At 44.3% G+C, this 25,069-nt stretch overlaps 1 protein-coding gene across 4 annotated transcripts in view; it reads right to left on the bottom strand.

The window, feature by feature from the left end:
- The window catches only part of Dgkg (diacylglycerol kinase gamma), a 211,850-nt gene that overhangs the window by 27,366 nt on the left and 159,415 nt on the right, over nucleotides 1-25,069 (bottom strand). For all 4 annotated transcript variants that reach the window (XM_058585080.1, XM_046462616.2, XM_058585082.1 and 1 more), the window contains 2 exons: nucleotides 21,666-21,843; nucleotides 782-902 (listed from right to left, as the gene is read on the bottom strand). In XM_058585080.1, the coding sequence (XP_058441063.1) occupies nucleotides 782-902; nucleotides 21,666-21,843 (299 nt within the window). The remainder of the gene's footprint in view (nucleotides 1-781; nucleotides 903-21,665; nucleotides 21,844-25,069) is intronic.

Raw genomic sequence — 25,069 nt, 5'->3', positions numbered from 1 at the left:
GCCCAAGGGGTTCTGGGAGAAAAAAAATCAAAGACCTTTGGGAAACCCTGCGTGCTGTGACCCCTCTAGGACATGCCTGGGCAATACTAATAGATCTGATTGTAACAAGTGAGTGAAAAAAGGAAAGAAACAAAGACTTCTGAAATAATCAGATGGGGAAGAAATATCAGGAAAAAATGTGACTAGTTGCTTTGATCAAACAGAGGTAACTGAAATCAGAGGATCCCTTCTAGTAGACCCCATATCTTCCAGACCCTGCAGTGGCAGGCAGAGTGGCCCATACCCTGAAAAGCTGTTATCTTCTTAGTCAATTATGACCAGTTTGCTGATGGTGATGGCTTCACGTGCAGAGGTGTAGAGGAAATAGCATTTCCAAGGCCACTAACCAACACAGCAGAACAGAGCAGGGCACCTGGTTTTTATCAGTGTGCCTCCTGGTATAAATCTAACATTTTAATTTGTAAAGATAAAAAAGGTAAAGAATTGGACCTCTGGTTCTTTGGACTTCATAATCTTGTACTCCTGTTTAGAGAATTTCACCAGGACATTTTAAGAAAACAGCCAACTGGTTTTGTGGTGAACCCTCTAGGTGCTGTCTTGGATGGTAGCCTCCTATCCTGTATGGAGAATGGTCTACAAAGATATTCTTTAAAAACAGAACCAAGCTTCTGTCCTCCACTTTCCCTGCTCTGAAATCCAGAAATAGCTTCCTCATTATTATGTGCAAGAATGTTTAGAAAGATGAGGAGACTTGGAGGCCGTAGGGTGACAAGGAGCGTACCTGATGGTGACAGAGGAACACTGGGCCAACCTCCTGCCCGCACTCTTCAGGCCGGTGTAGATCTGCCCCATCTCCATGGCTCCCTCAAGCCCCACCACTTCAAGGAGCTGGTCACTGAGGTCTGCAGGGTGAGATAGCAAAAGCAGGACAAATGCATCTGTTTGTTTCTCAGACTGGCTCAAGCCAGAAGGTCCCTAGATGGCCAACCCAGATCTGTCAGCATCCCTTCATCTCTACCAAGTGGCTTTCTTATACTTGCTCCACTTTCTCCAAAGGTCAATAAATGTACCCTTTCATAAGCAAAAGCCCAGTTCTAGTGTAAAGAGGTTTGGATACAGAACACGTATTTGCATCCAGTGAATAGGTTGGTGTATCATGAGGCCTCTTCAAATGATGAGTGACATAGAGGATGAACCAGCTATTTCTGAGATAATCTTCAACGCCACCCCCAGCAGAAAAAGGCGCATTGACTTGGGACCAGGAGAGAAGAAATGTTGGTAAGGCCATTATCTACTCTTTTCTTAATGTCTGAACAACATCTTGGCCTTCTTGACAAGGGGTGATGGTTAATTAACCTCAAATTTGGCCTGTGGTAAGCCACCCATGAGCCAAACCTTCTTGGACATCCTTAGGAAAATCAGTGACCTCTTTGAGGACACCAGGTACCTAATCCAAGCCAAGGAAAAGAATATTTCACCTATACCAGATTACTGTGGACCCAGGGTGAAAAGGAGGGGTAGAAAACCCAAGTCTCAGGCTCAGAGCCACCCAGGATCAGTGGCCTCCTGTGGTGGTGGCAGTTGCTTCTGATTCAGAATCTGGAAGTGGTCCATTTTGTCACAGTTCCTGAGGCTTGGATTTTGCTTCCTAATTTCCCTTGCGAAAGCGATGACAGGACTGATGTTGGATATTGATATTGACTCACTTTACAATGCAACTTTTATGTATTTAAAACAGAAACAAAATTAAAAAGCAGGGTTTTAAAAAGCTTCTATTCCTTTGCCTACCCAGGTAAAAGTACCTTTCTCACAGGTTGTAACTCACCACCCATCGGCTATTAATATTCACAGACCAGAAAACTGTGTCTACCTTGAGGCTTTTGTTTATTGAACGGATGGTTTCTGTCCTCTGAAGTGCCTTCTGATAAGTGGAACAGTGTTTAAGATTGGAGAGGAGATATTTGGGTTGGTCTTTATTCTTTTGTTTGGAAGACTAACTATTGTTTAAAAAACATGGTCTTGATGGATGTATTTCTAATGAAGACAGCTAAACAAAGCAGGGGGCTGACCACAGATGTGTCAGCATTGCACAGTTTAAACTCCTGATGATCACTAATGGACATCAGCTGCCAGCAGATACACAAACTATAGTAGTCTTTCTGAGACAGGCGCTTAGCTTTCTCCTCTATATCCATCGACACTCCACTCGCCTTCCCAATTACTCCTTACCACACCTCCATGAAAAGATGCTGTCTCCTTAAGCTCTCCATCTCATTTGGATTTGGGACAAGAAGCCATAAAAGGGCAATGTTTGTTCAGGAGAATGCTCCAGGCTCTCTGAAGGAGTTTGGAGCTAATAAACAATGAATGTCTAAACCTCTAGTCACTTAATTAGTTCCCTTCTTACCAAAGAGGGTAGAATAACCATTGGATAGTCTTAGCCTACTGTGCTAATCTAATAGTGTCTGTGAAAACAACATGGGCAGTGGATGAGGTGGGGGGAGAGAGGAGGGGGATGAGGCAGGAAGGGGAGGAGGCAGGAGGAAGAAAGAAATGAATAGAGTGCTTCTAGGGGTGAGGAGGGTGGGGGAGTTATGTTGGGGTAGGAGAGAAGGAGAACTTTTTAGAAGTTTCTCTAGTGGCAGAGACAGATGTCTTAAAAATGCTGCTCTTTGTACCAGCATTTGGTATCTGACAGTGCTGTGATAGTTCAATGTTTTCCCTCCTTGAAACATTCCGTGGTAACAAAATGTTCTAAGAAGCAGGGGACTTAATAGACTCAAGCATTTCAGCTTTACAATGTCTTGGTCTTTTAACAAATTTTCCTGTTGAATGGCTTTAAAGTTGTTATCACTTCCCACACATTACCTTGTAGCTCTCACTTCCCACACATTACCTTGCTTCCTAGCTCAAGAGGAGAAGTAATGAAGGCTGAGCTCATCAGCAGGAGTGGGTGGGTGGGGGCAGAGGCTTATACAGATGTGTGACCCAAGAGAGAACTCAGGGGAAGGGGCTAGGATCTTGCTATATTTTCCCCCACTCTGCCTTTGAGAATCTTCCCTGGCATAAAGAGGCAAGAAAGACTTTGGTCTGCTGGGTGAAGCAAGATCCAATTGCTCTAATCCTTCTTTCTATTGCCTAGCTGATCCTACTTTCAACTTTTTACAAAGAAATTGTTAGTTAAACCCATTTAACTTTGTTTTCCAAACTTACTAAATAACAAGACCCTTCTTTTTATGTGCTACCTATACATAGCTCATGGTAGTAAATTTTTGTTTGTTTGCAATATAGTTTTGGAAATTCTGGCATCACCTAATCCTCTTACTTTCTTTATCACAGTGATATTTAGGTGCACATTAACTTTGGTGTTAAAATGAAAAGAACAGGGTGGGTATGGATGTAGTTCAGTGGTAGAGTGCTTGTCTAGCATGTATGAGGCCCTGGGTTGGATTCCTAATGCCAAGAAAGAAAGAAAGAAGGCCAGGCGTGGTGGCACACGCCTCTAATGCCAGCAACTCTAGAGGTTCAGGTTGGAGGATCACAAGTTCAAAGCTAGCCTCAGCAACTTAGGAAGGCTTTGTTTCAAAAAAATGTGGATGTGGACATGCTGCTCAGTGATTAAGCCCTCCTGGTTTCAATGCCCAGTACCAAAAAAAAAAAAAAGGGAACAGAATGGAGTTAGTGTCTAGGCACACTACAGTTAGTGTTAGGACCCAGAATCCAGGGTTGAAACAGCTGGTATACCAGGTGTCTTTTTTCCCATAGGCACCAATAATTCTGAATATGATTTTGGCAATTTACATCCTTTCCATATTGTCTTTATACTACTCATCTTGTTAGTGTTTAATTTAGATATACCTTAGTATCAGAAATTCATTCACTCACTCATTCATTCAACAGTTGTAAAATATCAACCAAGTTCCAGAAACTATGTTAAGAACTGGTGATACAAAATGTTCTCCTTTTGAAGGATTCTTGGCCAAGAAAGAGAAATAGAATTAGGTGTAAAAATGCCATAATTGAATTGTGGGAACAAGGAAGCCCAAGTGGCTGATTACGACTGGACAAGGTATAGAATGTAGGTGTCACAGATATTTAAAAAAGATGTTGAAGGCTGAATGCCAAGGTAGTTTGCTGGGTTGAGAAGAGGAAAGAAGGAGGATATTCTAGGAATAGGAATAATGGTCATGTGTGGGGCTGGACAAGTGCAGGTTGGAGAAAAAATTAATTTAGTAATAATCCTATTTGGCAATTTCATTAGAAAATATATATTTAAATTTTTTTTTCCCTAAGGAGAATTACTGTCCAGAGACTGTTTTTGGCCAGAGCTAGAGAAAAGGGTCTCCAGGCCAAGCTTAGACAACCATGGAGCTAGGCCCTTCAACATGGTTCTTATTATTCTTTGGTAAGAAAGCTTTGCTCAGTGTTTTGTGTACAACACTTAATATAAACTCTCCAGGAAAGAGAGAAGATAAGGTATGGCAAAGCAGAGGAGGGAGACTATGGAAGCAAAGGAGAAACACCAAGGTCAATACTATAAGTTCCGATTCAGCCCATTTGATTCAGCCTCCACTATACAATTTTAGAAATACAAATTTGATCATGTCATTTTATACCAAAAATCCTCAGTGGCACGGAGTAGTACACCAAATGCTGGGCAAGAGGAGAAACAATTTGCATTCCTTAAACTGATGATATAAATCAGGAGAAGATCTTTTAGAAAGATTTTGGCCAATTGTAATGAGTCTAAACTTTTCAGACTGTTTAATTCATGATTTTTCTTTCCTGGGATTTATGGTAAATCATTGACAGAACCCAAGTTTGTACAAATACATACATTGTGTCACCATAAAAATTATAAAATAGGAAAATCTCCTCCCCCATTTCCACTGGTATGGGATCAGTTAAATAAATGATATGGTATCCAAATGATGGAATTTTTTGCTGTCATTAAAATATTTACAAAGTTTCAATAATATTAAATATATTTATGTTACATGGTTAAGTGGGAAGTTAAGATATAAGTTTACCTATATAGCATGTTCTTGACTAGGTAAGAATGTGCATGGAAGAAAAGAACACATCCCTGCAAAATTGTAACAGAGGTGTGTTCTGAATTAAATGAAATTAAGGTGATTGCTATTTTCTTTTTTATGCTTTCTTCTGAGGTGTTTCCTACTTTCTTTCAGTGTACATAAATATTATAACTTAAAAAATCATTGAAGAAACTGACCAGTTATTTTTCATGGTAATAAAGGCCAAGTGTCATGAAGCATCTCTGGATTACCATGCCTGAAGTTTGCTTTAGATACTTCTCACATTCTCCCTGGTAGATATGATCAAAGAAAGAACAAGGGAATCGTGGCTCATTGTGGGCAGGAGACAGGTGCCATTATTGTGCCATAGAGTCTGGTTGAGTAGAGAAGGAAATGAAGAATGAATGAAAAAGGAGAAGATAAGTAGAAATTTGAGAAGTTCTAGAACAGGTGTTGGGAGATGGTGGGAAAGAGAAGGTTGGGAAGAGGAGCTGTGAACAGTGCCAACTGATGACAGATTCCACTTGTGGCCCCAGTAATGAGCAGCTGAAAAGGACGGCAGTGATGAGGATCAGAGTATTGGAGAAATGAACCTAGATCAGTGGTTCCTAACTTTGCTGTGTGTGAGGGTTACCCGGGAGCTTTTAAAAACAACAATGCCCAGGTTGCACCCTAAAGCAGTTAACTAGAATGTGTGGGCATGGGAGCTAAGCATCAGCAAATGTTTTCAAGATCCCTGGGTAATTCCAAACTGCAGCACAGTTTGGGACCACTGGGCTGTGATTGGTCTGTTGGCTTCTCAGAGCCAAGTTCTCAGAGTGTAGCTGCAGCATCATCTGGGAACTTGTCAGAGATGAAAATTCTTGGGCCCCACCCCAGACCTCCTGAATCAGATGCTGGGGGTGGGGGTTGACTTTAGCAATCTGTTCTAACAAGCCCTCTGGAAGATTCTAAGATACATTCAAGTTCCAAGAACTTGAGCCCGAGGCAGTAAAGCTGCCCAAAGTGTATGCAGGAGTTACAGTGAAGAATACAAGTAAGTTACTGCCTGATAGCTTTGATCTAGAGCTTCCTCAGTTGAAAATCAGGAACTAAACATTTAGTGATGAGATTTAAATGGCAGAGTAGTATGTGAAAGTGCCCCACACGGTGTAGGTACTCAAAATATATTAGTTTCACTCCATTTTCTCCACCTTCATTCCGACAACTCCCAACCATCTGCTTATTTACCTTCTTTAAGCAATGTATAAGAGTCCCCAAACCATAACATTTTCATTAGACTTAAAAACATTTTCATAAGTCTTCAATGTTCCTCACAGTTTTTCACTTCCACACAGAGGCTGGAAATTCTCCTAAGAACAACAGTCAGATTGGATTAGGGTCCACCCCAACGGCCTCATTTTTACTTAACTGCCTCTTTAAAGGCCTTTCTACCAATACAGCCACATTCTCCGCTGATTTGGATTAGATCGAGTGGGGCATCTCACTTGGTTGGATTTTTCATTCTTTCATCTCTTCCCTGACTTTGATCCCTTTTCTACTTCTTTTATGCCAATGCTCCATCTTGTTCTTATTTCCTCAGTCCAGTCCCCTGTCGGGAGGAGGGACCAGAAGTCAACACTGACAGGTAAAGGCCGGAAAAACACCTGTATTTAAGTGGCACATCTGACTGTCCACTTCTTCCTTCAGACCTTTTGTTTTATCTCTGGAAGCCAAAGGGACCATATCTGAGTCTAAGACCAAGGTGCCAGCTGAGTATAGAGGCACACACCTGGAATCCCAGAGACTTGGGAAGCTAAAGCAGGAGAATCAAAAGGTTGAGGCCAGGGCTCAGTTGGTAGAGTGCTTGCCTTGTATGCACAAGGACCTGGGTTCAATCCCCAGCACCATGAAAAAGAAAAACAAAACAAAAAACAGGGGCTGGGGTTGTGGCTCAGTAGTAGAGCACTTGATTCTCAGCACCTCACGTAAATAAATAAAAATAAATAAATATTCATCAACAAATTAAAAAAAATCTATTTAAAAACAAAAACAAAAGTTTGAGGCCAGCCTCAGTAATTTAGCGAGGCCCTCAGCCACTTAGTGAGACCCTGTATCAAAATAAAAAAATAAAAGGGCTGGGGATGTGGCTCAGTGGTTAAACACCCCTGGGTTCAATCCCTGGTATAGAGAAAAAGTATCAAGGTGCCAAAGGATTGGTGTCTTCTAAGACCTTCCCTTGGTCACTCTCTTTCTGCCTCTTACATGGATGTCCCTCTGTGCACATGTGCACACATTCCTAGTGCATCTCAATGTGTGTACAAATTTTATCTTCTTCGAAAAACACCAGTCAGATTGAATTGACCCCAATGGTCTCATTATTACTTAATCACCTTTTGAAAGACCCTGTCAACAAATATAGTCACACTCCAGGTCCCAGGGTCTAAGGCTTCATTCTATGAATTTGGGGAGTGACCCAATTCTGTCCATAAGAGAGATAATAATAAAACCTACTTCACTGGGTTATTTTGAGAACAAAAGAGATAAAGAGTGTGAAGGTGTTCTGTAAACAGAAATGTCTGTGATCATTGCTACTGAGGAGCTGGTGTGTGCTGGAGGTGTGTGGAACCTTGTTACCCTCCTCGGAAGGAAAAGACACAACTCGTTCTGCTCTGCAGTGGGGCTGGGTCAGTCCCCACAGTCTAGACAGGTGAGCGATTGCTGGCAGGCCTCCCTGTAGACTGGGCCCGCCAAGGCTGCAATGGGCATCGCCTCAGGCTCCTCTCTTGCCTCCAAATTTCCATGTACATGGGACATGTGCCCTTGGCGGCTCAGGCACCCGAAGTCCAACAAAGCCGGGCACTGATCAGTTCTTCTAAGCGCTCCGCTGGGATCGGTCACACAGATTAAACACGGCTCTTGGCTAAAGCACAGTTTAGAAACACTGCAGTCTGAAAAGGCCCAGGTTGGAGAAATGGAAAGAACCCCAAAGTCTGTTTCCTGATCTTTTGCAGGGGAGGCAGTTCTGGGGTTCCTTGGGCATAAAAAGGAAGCGAGACTGTAACTGGCCAAACTGGATCCCTCTTGCCACCATGTTCCCATCTGGCTGTCAAGGCAGCAGGCCCTCAGGTATCCCAACCATAACTAACCTGAAAAATAATTTGCAACTAATGCTTCCTTTAGAGAACAGAGGCAGAGGGCCCCTTGCTGGCAACAAACAGGCCGATGGGTTCCTTCCTTGGCATTCTGTAAACCAGTGCAGAAAGGTACCCTTACAGCAATTTGCAAAGCAAAGAGTGTGAGCCCTGGACAGACTTGGATCTGAATCCTATTCCTAGGCCACTCACTGGTCATTTGGGGGAAATTGCTTAACTTCTCTGAATCTGCCCTTTATATGAATGTAGAGATAATCACTCACTGACAGGGTGGATGTGAGTTTAGAAGTGATGCCATCAGTGTCCGGGCTGGATCCCACTGGAGCTGCATGGGGAAGGCCCCCAGGAAACAGTTGCTGTCATTGTGATTTTATGTTTCCTTATAAAGGGATGTCCTCAGGAAGTTCTGTCTTTGCTACATGGGGTGAGTGCATGGCCTTCCGTAGATGGTAATTAATGTAACTCACAGAAGGTAACAGAGAAGGAGGAGGAAGAGGGCATGGGGGAGGAGGGATGGGTAGGACAAGGAGGAGAGGGCTCTCAGGAAGAGAAAAAGCAGAGACATTGTAAAGGGCAAAAGACACTGAGATGTTGAGACTTGAGGGTGACTGCCCCTCCTAGCAAGTGAAGTGCCCCTACTTTTTTTTTTTAATTGAAAACATGAAGAAAGCCCAGTCATTTGCTTGAAAAATGAGTTCCTTACTTTCTGTGCTGCTGCTGCTGCTGCGTGCGTGCGTGCGTGCGTGCGTGCGTGTGCGTGTGTGTTGTGGTGGGGGTGGGGTTGTTCCTGAGAGAAGCAAGGAGCAGAGTGGGCTCTGGAAAACTTTTATGCATGGATTTAATATCCCTGGTCCTGCTGGGCATCGACTCTTTGTTGCATGGGAACTAAGGTTTCTTCTACTCTCAGGGGCAAGGCCTAAAGGGGACCTGAGGGCTTCAAGTGGGCTTTGACTCTGCATAATCCTGCTGCAGACAGGTAGGAAGCAGAAGCCAAGGTGGGGGTTGGTTTCCTGACTGGGTTGAGAGCAGATTGGCAGCAGTCTTCACGTTGAGCAGAAGACTGAACACTCGTGCAACCTTACACGGAGGGAGGAGAAATCCCCAGCGAGTTCAGTGCGGCACATGACTGCCATATTGTCCTTGGTTCCTCCAGGCCTGCTTGTGTGGGAGTGGGTTGGGAAAGTTGTGACCCCTACCCCATTCCATGTGGCTTCATCCTCTGGGGTTGGCCAGGCCTCTGATGAAGGAGCAGAATATGGGGGAGGAGGGCTTCTAAACCTCTGTGGAGGAGAGTCAGGTGCTTCAGAAGGGAACGGGTGTGTGTCTAAAGAGCTACATGGTAGAAAATTTCTCAGGAAGAAAGGCTCTGATGGATATGGCTGTGCACCAAGGGTCTGATTTCATCATGCCTGTGGGAGAATCCAAGGGTGAGATGTCTGGTGAGGCTCGGAGGCTGTGGAGCTACAGGAATTTGACCTGGTGGTTCCAGTGAGGACAACTGCTGGGCACAGACTCTGGGGCAGGTCTGGAGCTTGGCAAAGTTTTTATTTGTTTTTGATTCTTATGGCAACACTGTTAGAAACTACTGTCTCAACATAAAAACAAACCTCGAAGTCCAGGGAGGTCAAGAATCTTGCCTAATATCACACATTTGGTGTGGGGTAAAGCCAGAATTCAAACCCAGACTGTCTGACTCAAAGAAGAGACTCAGATTAAAGGTCAGGAGTCAGAGAAAAAGTGCCTTAGGGTGATAGGACATCTGCAGACTGGGAGGTGAGTGTGGAGTCGGGTGAGCCTGTTCTCCACTCCTCTCAGGAAGACGTTCTGGCAACGTGATCTTAAAAGGAAGGTTGAGTTCTTTGGCTTGAAGATAAAATGCTAGCTGATGTGTTATCTGGAATTACTTTACCCACTCAGCTGAAGAAGCTTCAATCCCAGGTATAGTATATATAATAAATCAATTAGTGATGAACTTTCCAATTCAACTTAAATCTGATCGTCAGGCAGAGCTTATATATACATTGCAGGGATCTGACCAAATCAATCATAGGTCAAAGATAACACTCCCCTGATAATAGCATTAATCCATTCATGAGGGTGGGACCCTAATGACCTAAGCACCTAACACCAGCAACTCGCATTAGACCCCGCCTCCTAATACTGTTACAATGGCAATTAAATCCCAGCATGAGTTTGGGCAAGGATAAATATTCAAACCATAGAGACCACTGAGAGACTCTTTATAGTTTAGAATAATGAGGCCCAGAGAGGTTAACTGATCTGTTCAAGGTCACATTAATTGGTGGATCTGGGACTATAGCCCAAGTGCTATTTTCCAAACCTAGGAATTTTTTTCTGTTCCTACACACAGTACCTTCCCCTACCTCTCCATTTCTGGCTGATCCTGATCCAACAACTGGAGAAATACCTGTGATGAGTCTCCTATGACTCTCTGGGGTTAGTGGGTACACGCACCAAAATGGGAAGAGATTGTGTTGGCAGTGTACTGGAGGTAGAAAGAAACACAAGTCCCTACTGAAGGCATCCATTCTGCCAACAGGAGGCTCTGGCAATAGGGTGTGCCTTAGCCGGGGAGGCTGGCAGAAGGCTGAACTTGCGCACCAAAGAAGCAGAGATTCTGTTGGGTGCTTTGTGGGGAGGGAGGAATTGATATCCAGGGAGCAGTATCCTCTTTGTCTATCTCTCACTTACTGATGTCTTCTGTCCTTTCTTCCTTTTGGACCATTGACTCCCAAATCAAATCCTTAGAATTGTCAATGTGCATTCTGCATTAGCCTTCTAGGATTCACAGGATTGTGCACAAACTCTATGCCATTACTCAACAGTCCGTCTTCCTAGTCTTCTGAACTTGCACCACTTCTGGGGGCTAGTGTCCCAGCCCATGCTCCATTTTTTTCTCATTCACTCTCTTTTCAAATCCTTTCCAGCTCTAACTACTAGCACACATACATTCTATCTTGTTCATTCATTCAATCAAATATTTGGTTGCTTATGAGGTGCATGGCACAGTCCTCAGTAACTGGGGATCGAGTTCTAAAGGAGAAACACGTTTTCTTAGAACTCACGCTCCTATGGTGTGCACTGACTCTCTTACTTCACTGGCTTGTATAAAAAATTGGTAGGCACTACCTGAGGCCTATCCCACAGCAAAACACTGTGCTGGCCACAAGCGGATTGTGAACTTATTGAGCACTGGACCACGTGGTATTCAGGCTTCATCTCTGCAGCACCTGGGACATCTTAGGGTACTTAAAAACAAGTGTGAATCTGGCTCTATCACATTATCTGTGTGATTTCAGTCTAATCCCTGAACTCCACTGAACCTATGTCCTCAGACATAAAATGAATTAAATAATTAAATATGAAATAGTTTTGTCCCATAACTAGGTATTCAATGAACAATACCAGTACTCATTTGTTCGTTGATTAAGAAGATTAAATACTTCTAGAGACTGAATAGCAGTCCCAAATTCATATTTGAAGCCCTGGCTCCCAATTTGGGAACCTTTGGAAGGTAATTAAGTCGTGGGGATGAAGCTCTTGTGAAAGGGATTAGTGCCCTTCTAAGAGACAGAGATGATCCTTCTGTGTGAGTATGCAGGAAGAGTCTGCCTACAAACAAGGAAGCAGGCCCTCTCCAAGAACCAAATTGGCATTTTGATTTTGGACTTCTCAGCTACCAGAACTGTGAGAAATCAATTTCTGTGGTTTAAGCCATTTAGTTTATGGTAGCCCAAACTGACTTAAGACAAAAATTTTTTTTTGGAGGGGAGGGAAGTACCAGGGATTGAACTCAGGACATTCAACCACTGAGCCACATCCCCAGACCTTTTTTGTATTTTATTTAGAGACAGGGTCTCACTGAGTTGGGCTAACTATGAACTCAAGATCCTCCTGCCTCAGCCCTCCAGAGCCACTGGGATTGTAGGCATGCCCAACGTAACAAATATTTGTTGCATAAAATAGAAACAGACCAAAGAGAAACCCAGTATTCAGATGGCAGAAATTGTGGCCAGAATGGTGTTTTGCCATGGGACGGATCTAGGAGGTGCCCAATGTTAAATGCTCCAAGAGCTGCTATAGGGGAACAGGGACTGGCTTGAGAACCAAGAGCAGGCAGCAGAAGAGGTAAAACTGAGGTGTCTAGTTCTGCTAAGAAACCTAGTCTAGAATTTTCTTCTTTGTGTGAAAAGTGGAAGCTTCCTTGGCTCTGTGGTTCTATTTTGAGCAGCAGACCTCCGGAGGCAGGAATAAAATTGGAGCTCACTCTGGCTTGAACCTGTGTGAGCAAGTTTCCCTCTGCAGGTGGTGAGCAGCCTCAAGAGGCACATTTCAACCAGGTCCGCCCCTCCCTGGGCTTGGAGAGGGGTGTGGGGGGAGGAGGAGACACAGCTGGAGTTGCAGTCCTTTTCATTCATAAGTCAGCTGGGGAAGAATGCCCCACTGCTTCCCTTGGAATCCCAGTGAATTTGAGTTGGGTCAGGGCCAGCCAGAAATGGGGAGGTTGGGGTGGGGTCAGGGCAGGTACTCTGGTGTGTGTAGAAGAAATTCCATGTGTGGAATACTAGGATTTGGGCTCTAGTCCCAGATCTACCAACTGACCTGGGGTAGGTCAATTAAAACCTGCCTGGGCTTCATTTTTCTGATCTATAAAATTTCTTTCTTGGTATTCTTAGGAAGTGTAGCCAGGCCCAACAGCACAGTGTTTCTCATATATCAGTGTCCACTGGCCACCGGGGGATCTTGTGGAAATGCAGAATCTACTCTGTGGGCCTTGGGAGTTCACATTTTGACATACACCCTGGCAAAGCCTGTGCTCCTGGTTTACAGGCCATTTGAAGATCTAGTGCAGGAATTGGTCAATCATGGCTTGAGGACCAAATCCAGCCTGCTACTTGTCTTTGTCAATAAAGTTTTATTGGAATACAGCCTTTCCCATTCATTTATAGATTGTCTAGAGCTGCTTTCATGCTAAGTGAACAGAGTTGGGTAGATGCATCAAAGACTGTATGGTACACAAAACCTAATTATTTTAACAGTTACTATAGAAAATAAGTCCAAGGATGTTTTCCCTAAAGGCCCAGACCTCAGCCAGAGTGAAGGAACACAAAAGGAGCTGCACCTGACTGGCACCTGAACCACCACCCTAATGGGTCAGCTGATCCCATTACAACAAATTCCCTATTCGCATTCCTGTCCCAGCGGGACCCCATTACAATGAACCCCAGGAATCACCCTCCTATTGCACCTTTCACTAAGCCTAAATAACCCAGACCCTTGATTCAGCCCTATGTGCCAGGTTCCACCAAAGCAAAGCTTGCTGACCTGAGGTTTGCTTCCCATCTCTTGCCTTCATGAGTGTCCGTCATTTGTGCTAACATATTCCTTTACAGAAAAATTTTGCTGGCTCCTGCTTGAGAGGTCTGAGGACCGTTCTAAGCTAAAAGACCTGCGTTTCAGTCTGGATGTGGCCATGGGCAAGCCTCTTCATCTTGCAGGTTCTCTTTCCTTATCTAGAGGACAAAATGATCTCCAAATCTTTGAGAGGCCTATGACTCTGGTGTTTCAATACTACATAGAAAACATCACCGTTTCTATAGTAACTGGCATTTGAGAACCATTTTGTGTGGCCTTCATTTGGAAGCTGTAAAAACATACCTGGCCTAACCCTGCAGAGTCTAGCAGGGCAGCTCCTGCCTGATGCCACGAGATGTCTGTGGAAACAGACCACAGCTACCGCTTGATGTAGAGTTAGCCGGGATCAAGAGGGGCTTCAGGGAAGGGAAAAGGGAGGATGGGAGGCATCCCTCCCCCCCCCCAATCCCCGCCGAGTTACCACATAGGCTGATGCTGGCAGAGAGGCACTGGGATATGACATGCCAGTATTGCTCACATAAATTCCATTTTGCTGCGAGACCAACTCAAAAAAAATTCCCTAACTCACCGCTTCATGTGCTCCTGACAGGTGCTTTTGGTCAATTAATATTTGTAAGCCCCTTTGAGGTCTCAGAAACTGGCAGGCACAGGAGTACAGAAGCACTGTGACATCTGAGCTCTATTAGGAGCTCACAGTCTGGTGAAAAGACACCACGTGAGGGGAAATGCATGACCCCGGGTCTTTAGCCTGAACCACAGGGAACATGTGGCTATGGGGAAGCCAGTGGGGGATAGGAGAGGGAGAGGGTTTGTAAAGAGGGAGGGGATGATGACAAGTTTGGGTCATATTGATTACAGTGTGGGCTGCTTGATGGACTGAATGACCAAGCTGTGACTTCCTATGAAAAGCAAAGCAACCTCTCTATAGGTCTGCAAATATTTAGCAGGAATGACACGTATGTTGCCATGGTTACTTCCCAGCGTCAAGGGGAGTTCTAGTGTATACCCCCAGACCCCTGAGACTTTTTAGGAGTCACTTGCCTTGCTCTGTCTCAATCCACAGGAGAGACCTGGGCAGAGCGACCTCTGTGAAGTGCACAACTTAGGAACATTTTAATTTTCTCTCAACCCCAAAGGGTATTGGGTAACTATTGCTCCCTATATGACCTCATTGCATGGGAAAATTGGGAACAACCCTGGACAGCTCCTGAACCCCCAAGAGCACCTTCTGTTATGGCTTTATAAAAGTGACAAGAAAGTCACAAGAAACAATGAACCCTTGTGCTCAAAATTATTTGGGGTGTCTCAGCTGAGCTCTCTCTCCTTCTTTGCTGTGGAGTGTGATACTGAGAGATGGTTGGTTGGCATCCCATTCCCTTGCTTTAGGATGGAGGGCATAGTTCATGCAATTTTTAAAATCTGCGTGGGCACAGAGTGCAGGTGATAAAACTACATGACCTTGCACAGTAGCAGAGTCAATGGGCATTGCAATGGGAAGGTTTCCCCCTTTCCAGACAGAGCTTCCACACCTGGGAGGGCAGATCTGATAGCTGCAGTCATGTGCCTGGAGAATACCTGTGTCAGTTGGTTTGTGCCAGGTTAGTGTGGCCACAGGCTACCTGCAAGTTACACATAGGCTGGCTGGCCTTGCCGTTCCTGGGTAGCCATGTGACTCTTCTTAGCACTTACCACAGTCCCTAATCATATGCCTATCTATGGAATTATTTTATTAAAGCCAGGCTTTGACATTTCCCTGTGAGGGGAGCCCTGTTTACCAAACCTGGTGCCTGGCATTTGTTAGGTACTTCCTAAGTATATATTGAATGATCTGACAGAAAACCTGTTTCTACCACTGGGAAAATGACTCAAAGTGAACCCTATACCCAAAGTGTCTGTCTCCTTGTCTTTGCTTAAGAACAATTGCAAACATTATTTAGTGACAGTCTAGGGAGATGCTGCCCTACTGGTTTAGAATTGTGTTCAGGACACTCATTTGCAGTTCAAACAGGATGACAAGAAATGACATCTGTGGTAACCAGAGGGGCCAGGTGTGGGGAGCACAGCATGGAGGCTGGCTTCAGCAGGTGTGAAGCTCAATGAAGAATTGGAGAAAGTTATAGGAGGTCTTGCATTTACATTTTGGGCTGGAGCCACAGAGGAACAATGGTAGAGCTCCCAGCTTCACTCAACCTCCTGGGGACTGGTCCAGCTTAGGGCTTCACCTGGATTCAAGGCGTGGCTCCCTCTGGCTTCACCTTACTTCTCTGGACAGCAGCTCAGGAGTCACCCCCACCCTGGCAGCAACACCAGACACACTTGAGTGCAGTGCCAGTTAAAGAGCCCTAGGATTACAGGCTGTTCTAGCCACTGGTAGTTTATGGTTATTCTAGACCAATTCCCATAGTAGAAGTCAAAAGAGTAAAGTTCTAAATGGGGTCACATGCTAATTATCAAACAATAATTCCGATTACTGTTGATTAAGAGCTCATCAAGTTCCAGGCACTCTTCTAAGTGCTCTACAAGGATGATCTCACTTAACCCTCAAAACAATGCTGAATTGTTCCACGTGGTAAATGTTGAAGAGACCTGGAGAAGGTCCTGGCTTATTCCAGGTTCTGTAGCTTGCAGGGAGGCCTGGGGCTTGAACTCTCAGTGGTGAGTCTCTTCCTCACAGGGACTCTCAATTGCAGGTCCTTTGAGCTCTATCTGAATTACTTATGAGAAGATGGTTAGCATATCTTACTCATCAAATGAGTTTCTAATGGCTCCGTGAAACTGAAGCTAGATTTAAAATTAGGTAGTCAGTGTAGTTAGGTAAATCGGGTCTAATATCGAGTGAAATCTAAAATGGAGGCCATGCTGAGAATGAATTCCCGGAAGTTGAGCAACTCTCGGAATGTTAATGAAGTCCAGGAAACAGCCCCCAACAGATTTGAAGATAGCCCATCCCAAAGAAATGTTAATGAACAGCAAACCTGAAGACGCTGACTCATTACTTAGGCCCAGATTACTTCTTTGGCCCATCTGTGTCCCAACCCTTCGGGCCTTCCCACCTACATTCCATCATTGAGAACTATAAAATGGAGAGACAACCGCACTTCCACGGATTCCATCTCTTGGGTCCCCTTCTTCCTCCGGGAGAAGTCTTTTCTGCTGTCCTTTAATAAACTTCTAATTTTCCACTCTGACCTTGCCTCGGCATGCTTCTCTGGTGTTATTCTTCAACATTGGGGAAGCAAGGACTCGTCACCGGTCAACAGCGGTAACAAAACTAAATTCTTAACCTCACAAATATGCACAGGTTAACTCTTCCTAAGACTTCTTCTCCTCCCAAATTTTCATTTCCTATTTTTACTGTCCTGCTCCAGATCTGCTGTACGCATGCGCACAGTGCTGGCAGAAGGAAGGCAAGAGTCCTTCCCTTTTCTCCCTCCCTCCAACAGACATTTCTATAGAGCACTGTGAGCCCGGGTGGTAGGCTTGGAAAGAGACACAGGTGACAAACACCTTTTCTAGGGATGGGTTGGGGAGAAGTGTGAGGATACACATCTCTGGCTGCCTCTGATACAGGGCAACCCATGATCAGTGTGCTGGTGAGATGGAAGGCAAAAGCCAGTGCTGTAAGAATTTAGAGGCTGGTTTCACTTCTGGGGCTCCAGGAGGAGATGGCCCTTAGACCTCGCCTTGCAAGAGGAGTAGAATTTCAAAAAATAGATGCAGAATTTTTCTTTGGACTGGGTCTAAATGCTTCCTATTTCTGAGAGATGGTGTTTGCGTTACACTCAGTAGCCTAATAAATTTTCTAGATGGATACTAGCCACTGGAGATTAGGCTAGGGTCTTGGTTCTGATTCTATCCCTGGACATAAATTACATATGTCCTGCCCTTTCTCTGGGCTTCTGTTTTTTCCCAATTACGAAATGGGATATGAAATTGGCTGGGTATGACATTACTCATGGGCTTCTGGTTAGGATTATATTAAACTAATTCATGCAAAATTATTTGCAAGCCACAATGAAATATAAAAACAAAAGATTACTTCACACTATTTTTGTTGTTTCAAAAACTAAAAATAACCCATGTCATGTGCTCACTCATCTAATATTCTTTCTTTTTTTGAGTAACTGCTTGGGGTGGCCACTGGAGAGACAAAGATTAATGCCCCCGGCCTCCATCTTTGGAATCTGAAAAGTCTAGAAAAGGAAACAGTAATTACAATTGAGGGGTATAAGTTTAATAAGCTAGGACAAAAGTTGGGTTGGTTTGCAGGAGCTCTGCTGTTTCCTAGTGGCAATGTAGGTAGATTATAATGCTAAAGACATGAAATTCAAAGCCAGAAATTGACTGGCATGCTTCAGCCTAACATGGAATTAAAGCCAGGTAAAATTCCTAACATGGAATTAAAGCTGGGTGCATGCCTATAATCCTGTGGAATTGGGAGGCTGATGTGAAGGATCACAAGTTTGAAGCCAGCCTCAGCAACTTAGTGAGGCCCTAAGCAACTTAATGGGACCCTATCTCAAAATTAAAAATAATAAATAAATAAATAAGGGCTGGGGATGTGACTTAGTGCTAAAGCATACCTGGGTTAAATCCCGTGTGTGTGTGTGTGTGTGTGTGTGTGTGTTTGTGGTGTATATACATATACATATATATTTTTTAAATAAATTAATTCATTAAAAAAATAAAGTGGAATTAAAGAGGAGGAGAAAAAAATTTTTTCCCCAAAGTTTGAGCTTATACTGTGGTCCAGGCTTTTACATGCACCAGCTTCATAACAAGCTAGATATTTTCATGGTTATTTTATAGATGACAAAGCTGAGACTCAGGGATGTAATCTAACTTTCCAAGCTTTTATAAATAGAAAGCATAAAGCCAAAAATTAAACCCAGGTTATCCAGCTGCAAGCCGGGTGCTTCTCTGTGTGCATTATTGCTTTTCCACCAGCCAATGAGTTTACAGAACACATTCCATGACTTTCTTACTCGAATGTTTTTTTTCCGAAAAAGACAGATCTACTATCAGAGACCTGACCGCAACCTGTTCTAAGGCCATTCCCTCTTCCACCTCCTGTGTGCACATCCTTCACTCCCATTATTCTCTCCTGACTTCTCCCTCTCCTCCAGTCCCAGTGAAACTTCCAAGGAGGAAGAAATCCTAACAAATGAAGACCCTGCAGAGAGAGAGCTCCCTCCCAGCCTATAAATCCTGGGGTAAAAGTCATGGAAAGAAGAAAAAAAAATTGTATACACTTCTGTCCCCCAAATCCATGTTGACCAAAATATGACTATACTTCAATTCTGATCAGTGATTGCTAGACTTATTTCACAGAGAAGAAGACTGAGATCCAAGAAGGTGATGGGATGCACCCAAGGTCACACACAATGGTAAGAGGCAGAGTCTGGATTGGAACCTGGATCTCCCAACTCCCAGGTCAATGCTTTTCCACCAAAATAGGTGCTGTTAGCTTTTCCCATTAGCAACTCAACTTATATGAGATCATGGCCCTTATAAGAAGGAAGCTTAGGGTTGGTGTCTCTGCAAAGCCCAGAAGCCAGGGCCCCTCCTTGGCCTCCACTTTGATCAGCTCATGTCTTCATCTAAAGAACAGGAAGTGGCTTCATTTTTAGCCCTGAAAGCACATTTTTGGGGGTAGGAAAGGGGGATTTGTGGAAGAGAGTTCCTGTACATAACGGTCAAGAGTGATCAGCAGATACTTCACTCTCTCTTGAAGAAGGGGAAGATGAATATCAGACACTTAAAGATCAGACATTTAAGGGGAAGATGAAGGCTGACCTTGAGTCCTAACCAGAACCTGACCTCAGACGCTTCCCCAAGCCCTGGGGTGGGAAGAGGGGAGGGCTCTGCTATGCTCACTCCCTTCTCTGTTCTGACAGGGCTGGATGCCAGTATGGGGGTTGAGATCACCAGGGTGGGAAAATTTGCAGGAACGTTCTACAATCTCCAGTGCTTCCCCCACCCTCTGCTAGCACCCACAACTTCCCCTGCCAAGGGAGGAAGAAGGAATGCATTATTCTGTTTAATAATTTATACAAATTGAAAAGTTTATTTTGCCAAAGAAAAGGGCCTTAAGAGGGCAACAGAAACAAAAATTCCTGAGTCTTCTTAAAGGACAAAGTGTGGAGATGATATTTCTTGATGACCTCGCCCTGGAATATAACAACCTGATTGTCTAAGATGGGTGTGAAGCAAGGAACCCCACCCTCCGAGGGTCAGCCAAGCTTTGTCTCCTACTGGTGGGATTACATCCAACCTTAGCAATTATATCCTGGGACATCAGAGAACACAGAACGCTAGAAAACACTCTGGGCATGTGTCTGTCTCTATAAGTGGTTCTCAAACCTGGCAGCCCACCAGGGTCATCCAGGGAGCACAAGACAAACCTAGATTCCTAGGAACCAACCCAGAGATGGATAAGGTCATTTTCAACAGGAAGGCCGGGATTCAGAACTGGTGATCTAGTTCAACCCCATCTATCCAGCTATCAAAGGTTTACATGAGAAGTAGATTTCACAGCAAAGAAATCTGAGATGCCAATAACTAGACTGGTAGCAACACTTGGACTAGAACTCAGTTCCCCGGCTGCTGGCAGGGATCACCAGCAACATGGTCTCTTTCCTGGGGCTCCCCAGGCCACTGAGAACCCAGGAAGATCCAACAGTTGACAGAGGAACCAAGGTGCCAGAAGTTTAGCCTGAATCTCTGTTCAGATCTTTGTGGAGGTAGCCGATAAGGGGTTGGAGTGAAAGTCATCTTAAGGGCACTTTCTGTATTCTGGTGGGTTACAATCAAAGGGCCCAGCAGGTGGCCTCTGAGGTATACTGCCTGGTTTTTCTAGAGTGAATGAATAATGGGTTCATGGAAGCAACCCACTATGTACAGGAGCCAGGGAAAGTGAAGGAGGGGTCCCAGAAGATGGGGTCTGGAAGGTGGTGGAAGGCCAGACAATATGGGCCTATTGGCTACTGTAGGACCTTAGCCTTTTATTCAGCCACAGCATGATTTTGAGCAGATGAGTGTCCTAATCTAATGTTTTTACAGGGATCTCTGGTGTGGTGGTGAGAACAGACTGTGTTCAGCTCAGGGAGGAGCAGAGGACCTGTAGTCAGTCATACAGGACACAGAAAGTAGTGGCTCAGAAGTGGCTGGACCCTGATGTTTTTGAAAAGTTGAGCTCGTAGGTTTTCTCATGGACTGGGTGTGAGATGTGAGGTAAAAAGGGCATGGAGGGGGCTGGGGATATAGCTCAGTTGGTAGACTGCTTGCTTTGCATGCAAAGGCCCTGGGTTCAATCTCCAGCACCATACACACACACACACACATGCACACACACACAAAAGAGGCATGGAAGGTGGTGCCAATGCTTTGACTAGAGGGCTATGGAGGCTGGAGTTACCACAGGATGGGCTAGACAGAGGAGTTCAGCCTCGAACACATGGAGCTTGCTATGTCCATTATCCTCTCCAGGGAAGTGCAGGAAAGGATGCAGGACACATCAGGAGGCCAGACTGGCTTGGAGTCATCATGGGCACACATGGGATATTTAAATAGAGCCTCACAACTGGATGAAGTCACCAAGGAAACAAGTACAGACAGAAAAGAGGATCTAGGATCCTGCCTGGGGACCCTCCAGCATCAAAAGGCCAAGAGAACAGGGAATGAAGAGGAGTGACTAGTAAGTGGAGTCCTCGAAGCCAAGTATACAAAGTGTTTCCAGGACAAGGGGGTGATCCGTGGGGTTTGAATGAAGGTGAAGTGAAATGAGGGCTGAGAATTGACTTTTGGATATGGACATTGGAGAACTCTGATAACTACAGGAGCAGCGTTTGACATCTAATCTTACGGAGTCCCTTGGTTTGATAACTATCAGTCCCCCCCTTATTAGAAATTTTGTTTTCTCAATTAGGTTGTAAGCTTTGCAACACCAGGGATGATGGGTCACCACACTCCCAGGGTACCAGGTCCTTGGTGGGCTGTCAGACCTTACAGAAGAGCCTGCTATAGGTCCTGAGATGCTTTGCTGGCCCACCTTCCACAGGGACATGGTCTAGAGCAACTGTCCTCATGTCTGGCTTACCTTGGACACAGAATTTCAGTTCCTTAGGGTCAGTGATGCTCTTTCTGCTTTCCCGGATCACAGCCCTGTTCTTCTTGGTCTCTCCCCAGAGATTGGTGCCTCCATACATGCTGGGAATGTTGAGAATGGCAATGCCTTCAAGGAAGATGTTGCTCAGGTCCACCTCCACTCCGTCACACTGGGGACAGACAGAAAAGGCCAGTGGACTTCAACCTAAGGTGTTCTAGAAGTGTGTGTGGGGGAGGGGGGTCTTTTCAGCTACCACCCTGCCATTGTCAGAAACCAAATCTTAAGTAGGTCTAATGCTTTAACCACTATAGTGAGATGGGGAGCCAGTCCTGAGTCAGCTCTGGGGAAGACAGCACAAGATTTCAGTGGGTCTAGAAATGCTCTAGGGATAGTTCCCAAGTTAATTGCCAAACAGTTCTCCATTCCAACCTCATTACCATCAATTCTGCCCCTTCCTAATCACTATAAATATGTATAGGAATATCGATTCCAGAACTTAACAGAGTATATACTCAACAAGCAAAAGGAAAAAAAAAAAAAGCCCAGCTCAATGGTGCGTGCCTATAATCCCAACAGCTTGGGAGACTGAGACAGGAGGACTGCAAGTTCAAGGTCAGCCTCAGCAACTTTGAGAGACCCTGTCTCAAAATAAAAAATAAAAAAGACTTGGGCTGCGGATATATAGCTCAGTTGGTGAAGTGCTTGCCTCGCATGCACAAGACCCTGAGTTCAATCCCCAGCAACACACACTCACACACACACACACACACACACACACACACACACAAGGGCTTTAATGGTTAAGTGCTCTTTGGTTCAATTCCTGGTACAAAAAAAAAAAAAAGACAAGAATAAAAATTATTATTCCCTCTTTTCCCTCTTATTTTATCCTGCCTGTCTTTGGAAGTCTTTAAGAATTTGCCTGTCTTTCATATCTGAATTGTAAGTATAAATTTGACACATAAACTTGCAGAGTGTCTTTATTCAACCAATCTCTACCACTAGATTTCTCACCAGGCATGAAAAGCCTTGTATATCTCATATATATAGCCTCTAGTGTCAGCCCACCTTGGCATAATGCTTACCAACACAGCAGAAATGTATTAGCTCTGATCCTCATTCCTTAGGATTGTGGGTAACTTACTATGTTTTGGAAGAACCAACTGGATGAACTATATTATCCAAGTTTACAACTAAGAAATAACAGAGCAGGGATTCAAATGTGGAGAATTTGACTACAAAGTCCATACCCTTTATCTTGATTATTGTGAGAAAAGTAAAGTCAAAATCATATGACAAAAAAATCTACTATACACTCTAAAGTTTGCCAACTACTAAGGTTTGAAGGTCTCTTCCCAAACTCATGTTGAAAGTTATTTGCCACTGTAACAGAATTAAGGGGTGGGGACTTGAGAAGGTAACCAGGATGAGATGAGGTCATGAGGGTGGGGCCCTGTGATGTTATTAGTAGCTTTGAAGGAAGAAAAAGAGATCCGTGGTGCTGCCTTTGGGCTGCAGAGAGTTCCCACTCTTTATCAGATGCAGCCCCCTCAACTCCCTCCAGACCTCCAGACATTTGGATAATTTGAAAGGTCTCTTTATATGGACCCACATTCTCTCTTTTTTTCTTGCTTCTGATCACTGGTCCTGTTCTTCTTTCTGAAGCCAGGTGGAATGATGTCCTTTCTCCTCCATAGGGGCAGCCCAGCAGCCACACTGATGATCACCACCATCACTGTGCATATGGATGAAGCATTGCCATGTGCCACATTAGCTTTTATACACATCTCCTTGATTATCTTCATGATAATCTACAATGACTAACCTCTCTTTATGTGTGGGGAAACCGAGGCACAGAAGAAGCTAAGTCACTTGCTCAACAGCACATGGCTGTGGAAACACACAGATCTGACAGCAGGCAGTCGGAGCCTAAGCTGGAGGACTCCTTTCTGCCTCCTCCCTCCACACCACAGCAGTTGTGCAGCCTGTCCGATTGAGCCTGTCCACTCTCCTAACCTTTTCCTGCCAGACTTGGTTTTCAGACCCTTTCTCATTTTGGCTGTCCTATTTTGTACATGCTCCAGTTTGTTTCCAACCGACTTGGTAAGACTCCCAGCACTGAGAATAACACTCAAAACAGGACTGATGGGGCAGGCGGCAATGAGACCAGCCCTGACCAGGACTGGAATTCTATGACACTGTCATGTCCCCAAAATGAGACAATGTGTAAAGCCCATGTAAGAGCTCAATACGGGTTACCCCCTACCGTTACCCATATCATTACCCACAATGACAGCTATGCTAGCCCTTTCATTAACAGCTAGATGATGGCATCCCTTCGGTTTAAATGGGTAGTCATCTCAGTCACCTGAACCTTTATCCCATGATCTATTTCTAAGCCAGCTCTTCCCTAAGTTGCACTTGTATAGGTTTTTTTCCCCTGGGGCAGAGGCTGCTGGGGATATAACCCAGGGCTGCTCTAGCACTAAGCTAAGCTCCCAGCCTTTTTTATTTTGATTTTGATATAGGGTCTTGCTAAATTTCCCAGGTTGGACCTGAACTTGTGATCCTCCTCCCTCAGCCTTGCAAGTAGCTGGACTCACAGAGGTGGGCCACCATGCCCAGTTGTGCAGCCTTTTAAAAAAAATAGCTTCGACATAGAACTTTGCATTTATGTTAATTAATTTCATCTGACTTTTATCAGAGGCAGCCCCTCAACTCCAGACCTCCAGACATTTGGATAATTTGAAAGGTCCCAAACTCTTCCAGTCCAATCAAATCTTCATTTTGTGACCCTTGGTCCTAGCTCTCTTATCATTTGGGGATTAAGTCATTAACATGAGTACATAAGGCAAAACCAGGGACCAGTTTCTTTCCTTGGTCCCATTCATGGTACACGGGCAGTCCTTAGAATGTGACTGTTCTACTGGGGCTGCACATTCTGATTGAACTGTATCTAACCAGCCCAGTTTTCATTACACAGTGGAATCAAGGAACTTAGTGAGCAGGACCTAAGAGAACATGTCCCATATTTCATAAATGAGACCTGGTGAGGGAAAGAAACTTCCCTGTGGTTATCTAATTAATTAATGGTAGAATAGATTAAAATCCAGGTCTCCAGACCTCAAGTCAGTGTTCTTTCCATCAAAGCATAAGACATTATGCTGAGATCAAATAAGATTTTCTAAATGACTCCCTTACGACCTCTAAAAGGAAAGAAATAAGAGAACTCATATTAACACACTAATATCTGTGTTAATTACATATTCTAGAATCTTGCCAGGGATAGGAATGAAATCCATGTGTTTCCAGAATATCCCCTTTTCTTATTTTTGAAAACTGGGACATGTCTATTTGCTTCTCATTAGATAGAACCAACTCCATTTTCTAGAATT

Source organism: Marmota monax, unplaced genomic scaffold (assembly GCF_021218885.2).
Source record: "Marmota monax isolate L192 unplaced genomic scaffold, Marmota_monax_Labrador192_F-V1.1 WCK01_AAM20220418_F8-fsc00100, whole genome shotgun sequence".
Taxonomy (NCBI): domain Eukaryota; kingdom Metazoa; phylum Chordata; class Mammalia; order Rodentia; family Sciuridae; genus Marmota; species Marmota monax.
Note: the sequence above shows the minus strand (reverse complement) of the source record. Positions and strands in the feature narration are given on the sequence as shown.